Source organism: Phascolarctos cinereus, unplaced genomic scaffold (assembly GCF_003287225.1).
Source record: "Phascolarctos cinereus isolate Bilbo 61053 unplaced genomic scaffold, phaCin_HiC Scaffold_2;HRSCAF=192, whole genome shotgun sequence".
NCBI classification, from domain to species: Eukaryota; Metazoa; Chordata; class Mammalia; order Diprotodontia; family Phascolarctidae; genus Phascolarctos; species Phascolarctos cinereus.
Genome location: NW_027555625.1, coordinates 103,388,622 through 103,405,586, shown reverse-complemented (window position 1 = coordinate 103,405,586; position 16,965 = coordinate 103,388,622). Strand labels below are relative to the sequence as shown.

The 16,965-nt window shown below is 37.7% G+C and overlaps 1 protein-coding gene across 3 annotated transcripts in view; it reads left to right on the top strand.

Moving 5' to 3' along the window:
• The window catches only part of CLHC1 (clathrin heavy chain linker domain containing 1), a 62,144-nt gene extending 54,460 nt beyond the window's left edge, over positions 1-7,684 (top strand). Inside the window, exons 9-10 of one of the 3 annotated variants that reach the window (XM_078149520.1) lie at positions 4,775-4,954; positions 6,422-7,684. In XM_078149520.1, coding sequence (XP_078005646.1) covers positions 4,775-4,954; positions 6,422-6,612 — 371 coding nt within the window. In that variant the 3' untranslated portion in view covers positions 6,613-7,684. The remainder of the gene's footprint in view (positions 1-4,774; positions 4,955-6,421) is intronic. The other 2 variants (XM_020996255.2, XM_078149519.1) reach the window with 2 other exon arrangements.
• The last annotated feature ends 9,281 nt before the right edge of the window (positions 7,685-16,965 follow it).

Genomic DNA, 16,965 nt, shown 5'->3' with positions numbered 1-16,965 from the left:
AGAGGAATTGGGGAAAGTTTCTAGTAAAAGATGAGATTTTAATTGGGACTTAAAAGAAGCCTGGGATGTCAATAGACAGAGCTAAAAATGGAGTGTCTTATTTTGTTGTTGTTGAGGCAATCAGGGTTAAGTGACTTGCCCAGGGTTATACAGCTAGTACCAAGTGTCTGAGGCTGGATTTGAACTCAGGTCCTCCTGACTCCAGGGCCAGTGCTCTATCCACTGCGCCACCTACCTGCCCCCTCTCAAGCGTTTTGTTCATGAAACATCTGGGAAGCTAGGACTGAGGTATTTGGGGGGGGTGCCTATAAGGTGTAAGAAGACTAGAAAGATAGGAGGGGGCTAGGCTATGAAAGGTTTTGAATGCCAAACAGAGCATTTTGTATTTGATCTTAGAGCCCAATAGGGAGCCACTGGAGTTTATTTTAGGGGTGTGTGTGTGTGTGTGTGTGTGTGTGTGTGTGTGTGTGTGTGTGTGTGACAGAGAGAAAGAGAGAGAGAAAGAGACATGGTGAGATCTCTGCTTTAGGAAAATCACTTTAGTGGATGAATGGAGGGTGGATTGGAGTGGGGAATGACTTGAGTCAGGCAGACTCACCAGCAAGTTATTGTGATAATCGAGGCATGAGGTGATGAGGGCCTGCACTAGAATGGTGGCAGTGTCAGAGGAGAGAAGTGGGCATATTTGAGAAATGTTGCAAAGGTGAAATCAACAGCCCTTGGCAGCAGATTGGATGTGGGGGCGCAGTGAGAGAGTGTGAGGAATCCAAGATTAGTCCTGGGTTGTGAGCCTGAAGGATAGGAGGATGGTGTTACCCTCTACAGTAATAGGGAAGGTAGGAGTCAGGGGAGATTTAGGGATGACGATAATGAGTTCAGTTTTGAACATGTTGGATTTAATATGTCTACTGAACATCCAGTTTGAAATGTCTGAAAGGCAGTTGGAGATGTGAGATTAGAAGTCAGCAGAGAGATTGGGAAAGGATAGGTAGATTTGCTAATCATTAACATAGAGATGAAAATCCTTGGAAATTGATGAGATCACCAGGTGAAAAGTAAGTAGTCTCCTCCAGCAGAGAAGAGAGAGAATGAGTGGTCAGATAGGTAGGATGAGAGCCAGGAGAGAGTGATGTTTTGAAAATTAAGAGATAACAGAGTATAAGGGAGGAGACAGTAATCAACAGTGTCAAAGGCTGCGGAAAGGTCAAGGAGAATGAGGAATGAAAAAAGATACATAGGCATTTGAGGCCATGGGTTTTGTTACAAGCTAGATTTTGTCTCCAGTGAGTGTCTACTGCTAGTCTTCATTCTTTTTTGTGGTTACTCTCTATAGTGTCTGACTTAGAGAATATGCATAAATAGTCTTTTCTCCTTCTCTCCTTCCAGCCTTTTTAGTTTAAAGACTTTTAATTAGATGAGCCAAACACCTGGCAAATCCATTTTTTCCAGCCTTTGTTAGGTATATGCCATCTCTGGCCAGGAATTTGTCAATTTTGTATTGTAAGCTGAGATCCAGAAATCAAAATCCCACTCTCTGGCACTATTTGTTATCCAGTTATTCATTTCCCAAATTTATTTTTTCTACTGTATCCCTTGCTTTCATTGGCCAATAATGAGGAAAATGTAACTTGCGCCTCATGGTCTTCAGTTTCTGGTCCATGACTTCATAATCACTGAAAATACTTTTTTTCAGATTTGTTCTAGAGGTATCATTTGTATACACATGGATCCCCAGAAGTAGGGGCTGTCATCCATTTTGATAAGACTTGTAAGATTCCATTATGTCTTGAATACATGCTCCAGGAAGACAACAGATTTCTTTATTGTTATTATCAGGTCAACAAATAGCTACCTCAGTACCCCTGATTAGGAAATCACCAGCTGCTGCTGCTATTACTACTCCTACTACTCTACTACTACTACTATTGTTCCTCTTTTCTTCCTCTGCCCTTCGGCAGATAATCTCTCAATCATTTGTGAGACCACTGTATCAATCTTGGGAGGACAAAATAAAAGATCTACACATAATTTATGGACAAGCACATTTTTTCCTCTTCATTGCATCCTTAATTATGTTTCCTTTAGAAAACCCTTCATTTTCCCTAATAATTAGGAGTGTAGAGCGTTATTCTTCAACTCCCTTCACATTTTCATCAAAGAGGGAAATTGACACTTGGAGCACAGATCCTTGGCTGTGACCGAAATACAAACAAGACACACAATTGTGTTGTCATTGTGCAATTTCCCCTACTTCCCTAATAGTTTAGATTTTCCAGTTTATTATTTGGAACTGCTTGTGGATGTTTATATCTCAACCACTCTTGGTTAAATCTTTTTTACAGCCTCATTCAAATTCCTTACCTTTGTACCACCAACTCCACAGCCATTGCCATACTCATCTTTAGCTTTGCACCTACTTCTAGTCCTTTTAACCAATTTTACCAGTTTTCCTTACCAGCCATTCTTACCAATTGGCTTAACTCTCTAATTGTTCCATTTACCTTTTTTTACTTATTTTGCTTATCTGGCCTTTTCTCCTTCTTGAATCTACCTCTGAAGGTTCATTTCTTCAATCCTCCTTTGTTCCCCTTAATCTCCCTTCATTGTTTTATATCCTCCTTAATTGTCCTTGGTCCTGTTTCTTTTACAGCTCAGAAGTAGAATCTAGACCAATATCTGGACTAGAGAGATTGTTCTTTGTATTTTCCTCAGTTTTTTCCCAAATTTTGACATCTGACTTTTCCCAAATCTGACATCTGACTTTTTTCACTAGTCCAAACCTATCCAACTTACCTATACAGTTTTCTTCTTAATTTGCTCAAGTCCTTTCTTTTCCCGTTCCTTATTCTACAACCTGCTACTACAAAAATTGGAAGTAGACTTGCTCAGGGTAAGTAACACAGTAGTGTTAGAGGTAGGATTTGAATCTAGGTCTTTTGGTTCCAACTCCAGCATTTCATTTGTCACATTGCCTCTCAACACTGATGAGCTTTGCTTAAGGTGCCTGGGAAATAAGTTCTCAAACAGAATATGACTAATGTTCTCTTGAAATCCCAAAGAGAACAAGAGGGTGAGCTCCCCCACCTCTTAAAATTAAAAAAGATTGGCCTAACAATTCATATACAAAAAGTTAAATGAATGAAAAATGTCTATTACCCACTGAATTTATACATAAATCTGTATCAAGCACTGAATATAGACAGTGATTAGGTCCAGAATTGAATAGGAGGAAGAGAACAGACTGGTTCGCAACTGAGAAATTGTAGTACTTTCAATAATCTCAATCCCACTTATAGTTGCAAAGACCCATATTTTTAACCCATTTCCACACTAGCAATGTTGTACAATTAAGAATTTTAGAGCATCATAATTACAAGGAACCTAACAGTCAATAGAGAAATACATGGAAAGTATTTATTAAGCTCTTCCTATGTATTAGGCACTCCATTGAGCACTAGGAATACAAAGAAAGGCAAAAACAACAGTCCCTGCCCTCAAGGAGCTCATATTCCAATGGAGACACATGTAGATAATTAGGTACATATAAAATACATACGGAACAGAGAAAGGTAATCTCAGAGGGGGTGCTAGAAAGACTAGAAAAGGTGTCATGCAGAAGGTAGGATTTGACATGGTAGATGCAAGTTAGCTATAGAATATTTTTATATGTACACAAGAACTAGTATAGGAAATATTATGGAAGAAATGTATAACAAGTAAACTAATTGTGTTGGTTATGCAGCAGCAAGAAGAAAGGTAACAGCCTGAGGGATCCACTCTTGTCTACAAAATGTAAAAAGTCTTAGAAGAAGACCTCTAGCATTTTGGGTGATCATCTGTGAAGGATATATGGATGGACATAATCAAAAATTTTACCTGATTAGAAGTCATGAATGGGTTGCAATCTTCACTGATAGAGAAAATACCCATATCAGTGAAATCACAAATGCTTTGAAGTATTGAGGCAGATGACAGGTGAAATCAATTATATTGAAATACAGCTATCAAAAAGTAATTTCGTGGATCCTAGCTTAAGAACAGCAGTTAAAATGGAAAGAACACAGGACTTGGAGCCTGAAGATAACTGTTTTTAAAGCATGCATGGGAACAACTTACGACAATTTATGACTAATTGTGTGACCATGAAAAAATTATTGAACCTCATTAGTCTCAATTTCCTTATTTTCTAAATGGAAATAGTATCTGTGAAACCCACAAAAAATATAATAGTTTGCATTTCACAAATAGGAGGATGAGAATACAGTTTGCCTGACTCCTTGTCCAGGGCTCTTTCTAATTACATTTCATTGCCAGTCATGATAATTATTTTAACTAAAAATCTTCTGTATTTCTATACAGAGTTTTGAGAATTTTTTATATTTTTATAATAATGGTAGTAATTTCATGTCTAGAATGGTTTGAGAAGATAGTAAATTGTGAAGTTTGAGGCTAGACAAGAATGGGGATATACTGTGAGTGAGAGTGATAGAGAGAGGATATGCCAAGAAGGAGAGGTTAGCATGTCATAGTGCCATTTTCTTTTTTAGCTTTTTTGGTCTTGTCCTGATGTTTTTCTCAATCATTATATCTAATAATTGAGGAGCAAATAACAAGATATTAGCACTGTACAGGACATAGAAAAGACTGAATATATCTGCTAAGAATGCATTTCTTGTGTGCTATCTTTGTAATATTTAAATCTTTAAAACCATAGATTTCTATATTGTTTACTACATTATTATATGGGGATACCATTTTTTATTTTTACTTTCAGGTGACCTTATGGACATAGTAATAATGTGTCCACAAATTGAATTAATTAATTGTCTTACTAGTGAATGGAAGGGGGAGCCACCATTTTTGTCTTTTTGTCTTATTGTACTTCATTTCTTCTCCATTGGAATGAAAAATTCTGGCTTAAGTCTACTTCAAGAACTAGATAAAAATGAGAAGGGTAAGTTTAGCAAAATGTTCTTAATGAAGGAATAAGAAAATAAAGTTACTGGTCATAAGTTAGTTCATTATCAGCTGTGTAGAGAATCAAGACTTAAAATGTTAGTTAACATAGACCTGCACCACTTATAACCTCTGTTGATAAGATTTAACTTGTAAAAAATTTAAATGAAGAGGTTGCCATCTCAATGACTTTAACTAGATCTGACACACATTTTCTTAGGGAAGTCATCAGAGAAGTAAGATGAAATTAGAAACTTTAGCAAGCATAAGGCAGAAGAAAAGGAAGTAAACATATACATTCATCATTTCTATGATGATATTTCTGTTCTACCATATAAGCAATATATTCTTCCCACTGTGGTCCCTGTGCTCTTGAGAGCAGTGTAAAGAAAATCCAGAAAGGAGAGAGTATATGAAAGGAAAGGATAGTTAAATTCTTCAGAGAGGTCGAGAATGATGAGTTCTAAGAAAAGACCATTAGCCTTAACAGTGAAGATATCAGTAACTTTGAAGAAAGCAGTGTCACTTGAGTGATGCTGTCAGATGCCAGACTGCAGACAATTTAGAAGATAGTGGGAGGAGAGGAAGTGGAAGCATCAAATATTACATATTTTTCCTCCCAGGGAGTTTAGCTGAGAAAAGAAGAAGAGATAGGATACTATGTAATGGGAATTCTAGGATTTACTAAGGCTCTTGTTGTTGTTGTTGTTTTTGTTTTGTTTTGTTTTGTTTTAGGATGAAGGAGACTTGAGTTTGTTTGTAGATATCAGGAAAGGAACCAGTAGATAGAGCACTAATGAAGAGTAGAAGTTTTTGGCAACCATATTTATGGTTGATTTTTCTACCTTGAAATTACTGTTCTTTGTACATTCACAGAGGTATTGGGTATGGAAAGAACATTTTAGTAGAATAGATTTTTAAAGGATAGTAGTATTCTACTACCCATATAAAGGCTGTGCTGCAGGAAGCAAAACATGATATGTTTGGTGGTCCAGGAGAGAACCCCTCAAATACTCTGATATTATAGGTTGCTGAGAGAATTTAATTTTCACAATTAAATGAACATCATTAGCATCTCTAGCAAGTGAAATTCTTTTGTGTCTGTTTCTTTTAGAAAAAAATAATTTAGAAAGCCCCATCATTCTATTCAGAGTTAGGATTATTAGTTTAAAGAAATATTTCTCAAATATAGGATTATGTGTATGCTGAAAATAGAACTGTAGGGTTCCAGATAGCTATTTGGCACTAACAGTGGCAAACTGCAGGCAATATGAAATAAAGTGAGTCTGAATCCTGGTCCTGGTTCTCTCCTTTATTCCCCTAGTGGACCTAAAGAACTACTGCCTCCCTGGTGAGGGCAGCGAGTAGAATAGAATAGAATTTTACAAGCAAGTGTGGGTGACACTGAATAAAGGACAGATATTATAAATTGCTGTTGGTGGTGTTTGTTTTTTTTCCCTCCCAGAGGCAACAGAAAAACTTATGACAGCTGATCCATTTTGTTCCTTAGAGGAGTGGCAAGAACTGGCAGATGTGTGTATCCGTAATGGCTTTTGCAAATTGTCCAAAGACATCATTTCCCTCCTTAGATGTCAAGAAGGAGTATCTGAAATTCCTCCAGATGAATTCAACATCATGGAACATGTTTTTTGGTAGTTTCACCTCTTGGACAACTGAGGGAGCTCTGAAAGTATTTGGTGTGTTGTAGTTGAGAAGAACAGCCTAAGGATTAGTAACTTTGAATAAATCCAAATTGTTTATCCCCAGAAACAAATTAGTCCTTTATTGTGGCATTGGGATCTACATAGTGTTTTATATAGTAATGCTTTACTTCCCATTCATACGGGAAGCAAACATTGTTTAATGTTTTTATTCCATCTTTTTTTCACACACACACACACACACACACACACACACACACACACACACAGAGCCATATCAGGGTTGTCTGTTTGGGTTTATAGACTTGGACAAGCCAGGATTATGTGTATATGGTTCTTTTTGTCAATGCCTAACACAGTGCCATGTACAATTTTATATTTTTATGTTATAATGATAGAATTTTGATCATTTTCCTTCAGATAATTCTTTTTTTTTTAATTGTGGCACATTAATTTAGTGGGATGAGATGTAATGAAATACAATCAAATGTGATGATGAATATGAAGAATTCTGACAAGACCATTATAAAAGAACATAAACTTTAAAAAGGTAGATCCACAAGAACCAGTATCCATTATGACAAGAGAAGAGGAAAACTGAGTAACAAAATGACAAAGAATCCTGAAAGAGGCCATCAAAGGAAGTCAGTCAGTCTGTAAATATTTATTAAATACTCGTGTACCAGGCATTTTGCTGAGCACTGGGGATTTGGATTAGCATCACTCTATGAAGATGACTTTCTAAATAAGGAGCACTGAGAGGGTCAGAAAGAAATAGGTGCAGATAATTCTTTATAAATAATATGATCTAGCAGGAACCTTAGAGAACTCTTCAAGTCCCTGATAATAGTTTGCTCTGCATATTTCATGTTATTATGTCATGTAAATTTTATCTAGTATAGACTAACATTTAAATGCTGCTTTGCTAGACAGAAAGGTATGGTTTAGATGGTAGAGGTACATCTTAGGAATGGAATTTAAAATAAGTAAACAGAGTCTTCAGGAACTGATGAGTATGGATGGATGGATTTTTTTCACTATGGAATTCTTCAGGTATACTATTGCAAGTTTCCAGATGGATTTTATCGAAAATGAGAAACTTACTTGTGGTATTTACTGCTGAATTTTTCTCTTACCCATAATCTTACATTAGAGTTCTGTCAGAGAATAAGTTTATGGGCAGAGCTCTTGTTATATGAGATTGTTGAAGTTTGTTGTTTTGGTGTTAAAAGTATCTTTTCATTAAATTAAGGATGTACCTCCTAACTACATATTGATAGAGATTAGACTTACTTTTTGTGATCCCAGAGGTCAGAACTAGGATCAATAAATAACTTTTCTGAAAGATTTTTTAAAAAATTTATTTCTTTTTAGTTTTCAACATTCACTTCCACAAGATTTTGCGTTCCAAATTTTCTCTCCATCTCATCCCTCCCCCCACCCCAAGATGGCATGCATTCTGTACGTCACTTCCCCTAATCTGCCCTCCCTTCTGTCTCTGCCCCCCTTCTCTTATTCCCTTCCCCTTCTGTTTTCCTGTAGGGCAGGATAGATGTCTATACCCCATTTCCTGTATTTCTTATTTCCTAGTTGCATGTGAAAACAATTTTTTTTAACATGTGTTTTTAAAACTTTGGGTTATAAATTTTCTCCCTTCCTCCCTCCCCACCCACCCTCATTGAAAGGGCAAGCAACTCAATACAGGTTATACATGTGTAGTCATGAAAAACACTTCCATAGTAGTTGTGTTGTGAAAAACTTGAGTACATTTCCCTTCATCCTATCCCCCCCCATTTATTCTATTCTCTCTTTTGACCCTGGCCCTCCTCAGAAGTGTTTACTTCTAATTATCCCTCCCTCAATCTGCCTTCCCCTCTGTAATCTTCCTGCTCTCTTGTCCCCTTCCCCCCTTATTTTCCTGTAGGGTAAGATAGATTTCCATACCCAATTGTTTATGTTATTCCCTCCTTAAGCCAAATCCTATGAGAATAAGATTCACTCTTTCCCTCTCACCTTCCCTGGTTTTCCCTCCATTGTAAAAACCTTTTCTTATCTGTTTCATGTGAGATATTTACCCCATTCTGCCTTTCCCTTTCTCCTTCTCTCAGTATAATCCTTTCTCACCCCTTAATTTTATTTTCCAGATAACACCCCTTCATCTTCAACTCACCCTGTGCCCTCTATCTATCTATCTATCTATCTATCTATCTATCTATCTATCTATCTATCTATCTATCTATCTATCTGTCTGTCTGTCTGTCTGTCTGTCTGTCTGTCTGTCTGTCTGTCTGTCTGTCTGTCTATCTATCTATCTATCTATCTATCTATCTATCTATCTATCTATCTATCTATCTATCCATACATATAATTTTTTCCCCTTCCACTACCCTAATACTGACAAAGGACTCATGAGTTACAAATATCATCTTTCCATGCAGGAATGTAAACAGTTCAACCTTAATAAGTCTCTTATGATTTCTCTTTCCTGTTTACCTCTTCATGTTTCACTTGAGTCTTGTACAATAAATAACTTTTCAACAAGGGGGATTGGTCTCAGCATAGGAAAATAAGAGTGGTTCAGTGGAATGGGCTAGCTAGGTAAGGAGTTCCATGTAATTTATTTCTAAGTGATGTGGATTTAAAAAAAAAATTTTTTTAATGAAAACTTCACTTCAAGAAATAAGGAATGTCTTAACCTCTACTTGGATGGACTATGATATGAGAATCATTGGGTGTGATTGTTAAAATTGAAACTTATTTTAGGCTTTAACTAAGAGATGACCTCCAAAAAACTGATTCTTATAAAGTCCACAAATAAGTGTTTAAAGGTTTTAAAATTAAAAATTTCAATTAAGAACAAGATAACTTTCACTATGAAGTGATAATGAAGATGATGATGATAAGAAGATTCAGTTCTTCCTGTAGTATGTCAATTTAATGATCATTAGACACTGCATACTTAGGGAACCAACAGTTAAGTTAATGTCTGTAGAAATTTTAAAAAACTGTGATTCTTAGCATCCTCAGTGAGGAATTTAAGAACATCTTAGGATATCTGTCTCTAGCCAGTATCATAAAAATATGCAACTACATGAAGAATGTTTTGTATATTGATGATCTTAAGGATTTTATTTTTCTTTGTCTAGAGTACCTTCTCAACTTCTTATGACCTATTTAAGCTTACTCATTCTTCAAATCCTATTTCAAAGGCCATTTTGGTGAATCCTTCCACAATCACCCTGGCCAGCTCACACTTATCTCTCTCTCTCTTTCTTTTTTTTTTTGTTTTGTTTTTAGGCAATTGGGGTTAAGTGACTTGCCCAGGGTCACACAGCTAGTGTCAAGAGTTTGGTCTGAGGCTACATTTGAACTCAGGTCCTCCTGACTTCAGGGTCAGTGCTGTATCCACTGGGCCACCTAGCTGCCCCCACACTTGTCTCTTTTAAATCCTATAGTAGTTACTGTTTATATTACCAATTTAATGTTTATTATATGCTACTTTGCGTTATTAGGTATCTTTTTATGTGTATATCTGGTCTGTCCAACTAGATTTTAACTTTCTTGTGGACAGAGACCATGCCTTATACCTTTTTCATATTTCAGTGTCTTAGCACAGTAAGAACTCAACGAATACTTGTTAATTATTATTTTATCTTCTTCCTGAGGACCAACCTAGCTAAGTGTCGTACCCTGTCACAATATTTAACTTAAGCCTTTATTGTTCAGTCATCCCAATCTTGTCCAACTCTTTGTGACCCCGCTGTGCTACCTAGCTGCTCCCTACTTTAAACCTAGGGACAATATAATGACCCTGCAGGTCTACATGGTTCCATTTCTCTGCTGTTTCAGTGAGTTCATTTTTTTTTAAAGCATTTATTGGAGTGTCTTGTACAAAAAATTTCCAGTCATAAAATGGATATGGCAATCATTAAAAAAGACATTTGGTATGCATGTATATTCTTAAATTTTTTTTGAAATGATAAAATGTAGATTATCAGATAGTCCTCCGTGTGAAGATCCATCATTTCTATCGAAGCTTGTAAGTTTTGCCATGATTTACTGTTCAACTCAGTTGTCATTGAATTTTTTTTTACAGCAACATTCATAAAGAATACATCCATAATGATCAATGACCACTATATAAATAGAACAAAACTATCTCAAAGTTGTATGATTAAAACTACCATTCAAGTCAAAGTCATTATCTTTATGAAAATAGTTTGATATGGGAAATTATCTCAATCATTTATAAGCCTTTGTTTTACTTAAACAGTTTATTGCCAACAGCTTTAGTGTGATAACTTGGGGAGGAATGTTGTTCCTGCCCTGTCAGGGAAGAGTCCAGTTTTTATGATCTTTTCAGTTGAATTAATACCTTTCACAAAAGTACCCCCTTCTTGGGCCTCCCCTTTTCCCCAGTATAGGATTTATTTTACTGGAAGGATCAAGCCAGACTTCAACACTTGCTTTTCTGGGATCATTACTGCCACTTTCACCTAACCATTGTTTTTTCTAGACCTACCACAATACAATGTAGGTAGCCCTTTTATAGTAAACAAATTCAATTCAGGCCCACTCCCCCACTCATTTTTAGGTGTCTGTTTGAAATCTTTCCCCTTTTTTCCTTATAGTGGCTATTCTCTTTCCCTCCATCCCAGTCTCCCCCCCCCTTCGCCCCCCTCTCTTCTCTGTCTTTCATTTATATTCTCCCTTCCTCCCCATCCCCAGTGACTTTCAAGCAAGGAAGATGAAACAATATTAGAAATGGAACAGAGTAGACTATGACCTTGAGAAAGCGATTTGTCCCCTAACTATGTTGCACCCTGGTGGAAGGTATGTTTCCTAGCAGCCATTTTAAGTTTGAGCCCACTCTCACAGGCACTGAAGGGTAGAGGGGAGAGAGTGTCTTGGTTTAGGGGGATATTTTTGTACTTTGGAGCTACTACATCTTTTCAGTAAACATCCCTGTATAAAAGCTAATTGATGTTATGGCCTAATTTATATTGAGGTAAAGGGAAATAGTCAAAATGATGTTAGGGTAGTAATCACTAGTTAGGTGTTATTGAGAAGTTACTAACTAAATGATTAATATTGGAAGAGGGAACATATTGGATGGACTTATGTTTGATAGTACTAAAGAAAGACATCCTCTCTCTCACCCTTCAGGGTTTACCTGTACAACCTTTTGGTGAGAATAGTGGCTGAGCTCTGAGGATCTGACCCACAAGTGCTAATGAGGGTGAGTCTAGGTCCTTGAATCACTACAGGTGTAATTACTGATTTATAAAACAAAATGCTGTGGGAAGGTCTTAACTGAATTGAGGCAGCTAGGTCGCACAGTGGATAGAGCTCTAGCTCTGGAATCAGGAAGACCTGCATTCACATTTGACCTGAGACATTTACTAGCTGTGTGACCCTGGGCAAGTGACTTAACATCTGTTTGTCTCAGTTTCCTCAACTGTAAAATGGGGATACCACACTGCTTTGCAGGGTTGTTATGAAGATCTAATGAAATAATATTTATATAATGCTTTGCACAGTGCCCGGTACATCATAGGTGCTTTAATAAATACTTATTCCCTTCTCTCAAAGGTATTGGGGAAGGCTTAATTAAGAAAGTGGTAATTAAAATCCTTTGAAGGATGTGTAGGATGGCGTGAAGAACAAAGACATGGTAAAGCATAAGAAAACAGGGTGTGTTCAGAGTGAAGAGTATTCAAATTTGGACGACTGAATAGAGGAGATCCAGACCCAAAGGTTGGTCATTAGTGGCTTGATATCATCTTGTAAAAAGGTCTTTAGTAGAGGGCACCAGGGTCCTGTCCTTGAGTGGGCTATTGAAACATTTTTTTTAATGACTTGGATAAAGGTATAGATATAATGCTTATGAGATGTACAGATAACCTAAAGCAAGAAAGGATAACTAGGAGGAACACAGGACTAGATGACAGTTCATCTTAAAAAGGTCTATGGGTTTTAGTGGGAGACAAATTCAATATGAATTCATAGTGTGATATGGCAGCCCAATAATGCTAACATGATTTGAAACTGCATTAAGAGAAGCACAGAATTCGAGACTAGAGATGCCGGAATTCCACTGTCCTCTGCTATGATCAGGCCAGACCTTATCTGGCATTCACGTTCTTTTCAGAATGCTGCATTTTAGGAAGGCCACTAATAAGCTGGAAAGTGTTCAGAAGAGAACAACAAGGATTGAGAAGGGACTTGAGATCATAGTATATGAGAACTAGTGGAAGGAAGCAGGGGAGCCTAGAAAAGATCCACTAACTAGTCCACTATTTAGCCTTCAAAAGAGGAGACTGGGGTGGGGGTGGGAGGAGGCACACATGAGAGCTGTCTTCCAGTATTTTGAACCATGGATCATATCACGGCTTTAGACTGAAAAGGGCATTCGAGATCGTCTTGTCCGATCCTTTCACTTTATAGATGAAAACAACTGAGGTCCCGAGCTGTTCAAGAATTTGCCCTGTGGCTGTACTGTATAAAGAGGCAACAGACTCCTTCTGCTGGTCTGCAGAGGGCAGAACTGGGAGCAATGGGTAGAAAGTAAGAAAGAGCTGGATTTTGGTTCCTCAATGATTAGAGCTGACCAAAATGGCCTGAGGAACCTGCCTCAGGAAGGAGGGGGTTCTCCCTACCTGTTCAACTACACAATGGCCCATGTAGCCTCTGAAGTCCCTTCACATTCAGCAAAATGACCCAAAGCTGGAAAGGTAGGTAGTGCCATCTTGTAGTTGGCCTGGTAATAAGAGGTTTAATAAATGCTAGTTGATTGATTGCATATCTGACAAGAGTGTAAACTTTACTCATTAGCCATTGGGGAACTACTTTACATTTTTTGCTGTAATAATGACAGTAGCAGATAGCATTTACATAGCATTTTAAGATTTGCAAAGTACTTTACATATATCATCTCATTTGATACAACAGTCCTGGGAGGTGAATATTATTTATTATCCATATTATACTGATGAGGAAACTGAGTCAGACACAGGTTAAGAACTAGTAATAATAACTAATATTTACATGGCACTTACTATGTGGCGGATGCTTTGCTAAACATTTTAGAATTATTATTTTATTTGATCCTCCTAACAACCCGGGAAGGAAGGTGCTATCATTATTCACATTTTACAGATGAGGAAACTGAGGCAAGTAGCGGCTGAGTGACCTGCACAGGATCACATAGTAAACATCTGCGGCAGGATTTGAATTCAGACCTTCCTGACTCCGGGTCTAGCATTCTATCCACTACACCATCTAGCTGCCACTAATTGACTGTGCCTGACTAGATCAATAAGAAAGAGATATTATTCAATAAACAGTATGAAGGATTGCCTGGAGCATTACAATAGTGTAGACAGGTGGCAACAGGGGCATAGCCTAGGTTATAGTGTAAATAGAGAGGAGAAGACTGAGAGATGTTTCACATCTGGAATTGACAGGAGTTGGGAACTGATGGGATGTGTGAAGTGGGGCAATAGGAAGCCCCAAAGATAAACCCAAATTTATTAACATGAGAAGGTGGGTGAGAGGTGGTGCCACAGAGAGTAATAATGAAATGAGAAAAAGGAGCAGGGTTAGGGAGGATACTCATAAACCCAGCAGATAATAAATACACAAAGGTACTTGGCTGTCAATAATAACAATGATTAACTTGTCCTCTTGCCTGGCAACTCACAGGTAGGAAAATGAAATGAGTTTCCTTTGTTGCTTATCTATGTGTCACAGTTGTCACCTCTGAGTGGCAGATCATCTCTCTTCAGGAGTTAAGGGCTAAGCCCTTTCCTCCAATTAATTATAAATTTAAAGCCCTTAAAGTTCAAGTTGGAGAGGAGAGAAAAGGAAGGGAATCAGGATTTGTTAAGTACCTACTATACGCCAGGCATTGTGCTAAGTGCTTACTAATATTATCTCATTTGAGTTTTGATAAATCTGGTTTTGATCCAAATAAGCATCCTGTGAAGCTCAGGAAAGAGAGTAAAAGAAGCTTAACTTTCTTTGAGCTTGGGATGTAAATAGCTCAGTGATTTCCATCTGGAATGGCAAAATGAATGCATCCAGATTTCTTTCACTCAAAAAACCAGACTCCTTGGTTATATATTCTCCACCTTTAGCTCAGCTCTGAAGAGGCCCGCCCTGTTCTTATGGCTAAGATAGTTTATTTGTTCTGATAAGCTGCCCAGCCTCAGGCTTGACCTCACTTCCTCCCACTCTCTGACCTCTGTTTGCCTAGGATGGAATTCTTGCCTATGTGTCCAAGCTGTGGCATGTGGGAAGTGGCTGCTGTAACAAGAGGGAGCAAAGGAAGGCTAACTTGCTAATGATTTGGAGAGCAGGGATTTGTTTTTGTGTATGAGCTGACCAAGCTGGTTTAATAGGCAAGGAAAAGGAGTAACTATTAAAGTGCCAGATACTAAAATACATGGTTGAAAAGAGACTCCAGTGAAATATCTTTATATGAAGCCAACAAAGGCAATGAAAGGGATGGAAAACACGGCCTTATGTAGAAAGGCTAATGGAAAGTGGGATTCAGACTGAGGAAAAGAATAAGGGGAAAACAAGAGTGGTGAAACAGAAGAGGTTGAGAGAACTAGCTATTCACTCCCATCATGCCTTTCTACCTCCTGCCTCGGTTCTCTTTACCTAAAACGTGTTCCTTTTTGCTCTGTGCTTCTTAGAATCCTTTGTCTTCCTTCAAAGCTCAACTCATCTCTTCTAGGAATCTTTCCCTAATCCCTCCTCTCCTCAATTTTCCTTGTATTTATTAATATTTGTTATATTCCCCTCCCTTCTTCCACAATAGAATGTAACCTCTCTGAGGGTAAATATGGTTTTCTTTTGTCTTTGTGTCCCCAGGGCCTAGAACAGTATCTGGTATGCTTAATAATTGTTTTTTTGAGGCAGCTATATGGACATTCTCTCTGGCTGTCCCCCATCCTTGGAATGCTCCCCTCCCATGCTCCTACTACCGATCTCTTTGACTTCCTTTAAGTTTCGAATAAAATAGCACCTTTTACACCTTCCTTCTGTTAATTATTTCTTATTTATCCTGTTTATAGCTTGCTTTGTATATATTTGTTAGCATATTGTCTCCCCTATGCTACTTGAGGGCAGGGACTGTTTTTTGCCTCTTTGTATCCTCAGTACTTAGCATAGTGCCTGACACTTAGTGGGCACTTAATAAATTTGATTGATTGATTGATTTTATTGATTTTATTACAGTGGATAGACTGTCAGCATTTAGTCAGGAAGACTTGAGTTCAAATCTAACTTCATACTTACTAGTTATATGACCCTGGACAAGTCACCTAACCTCTGTTTATCCTACTTTCCTTATGTGTAAAATGGAGATAACAGCGCCTACCTCCCAGGTAGATATAATGAGATAAAATGAGATAAATATTTGTAAAGCTGTCAGCACAGTGCCTGACACATAGTAGGTATTATATAAATGTTAAGCATCACTATTATTATTATTAACTGAATTTAATTCCATCTTTGCTTAGGACAGGACAAAAGAAAAAGGCCTTAAGCAGAAAAGTAGGGAATGTAAGTTGGGTGCAGGGAAGAATTTCCTACAGGGAAGGTTTTTAAACATTCGAATGGAATACTGAGGATGGCTGTAGTTTTTAAAGAGCTGGGGGTGTCTCTAGGCAGCCAGCATAGTGCTGTCCACAGACAACAACATTTGGAGAACCTCACCATTCACAGAGACTCTCTCTTTAACTCAGACTCTGCATACAGTCTTCTCCATGATGAAAACAAATATCTTTGATGCATATCCATTTCCCTGGGTCATGCCTTACCTGGGATGACTGACCAAAGATCACCAAACAATGTTATTTTTATATCTTTCAAGAGAAATCCTGAATAATTTTGATGTATGAATAGGAGACCACTCTTTTAGAAGACAGCCTTCAGGAGGTAGTATTTTGCTGTACCAAATAAATTTTTTTTTCCAAATAATCACTAAACAATAAACACAACGGGATCCTTTTGGAAGAGGTGATTAACCCCTCAATACAGTGATTTGACATGATCAGGGGAAAAAGCAAGCACAGTTATTCCTTCCACATCACAGGGGTTAGGGTGCAGCACCCCACCTCCCATCTGCAAAATCCTCGTAAATATTTTTGGCCTTCCCTTCACGCCAGAGAAGAGTCTGAATTATTATGGTATTAAAAGATAAAATGTGTTGATATTATACAATCCTACACATACTTTATGCATTTCTGAGTTTCTAAACCTTTTCTGTGTTGTCTGCTGGCCTTCTCGTATCATCTGTAGGTTCTGTAAAACTCCCCCAAAATTTCATTTAATTTCT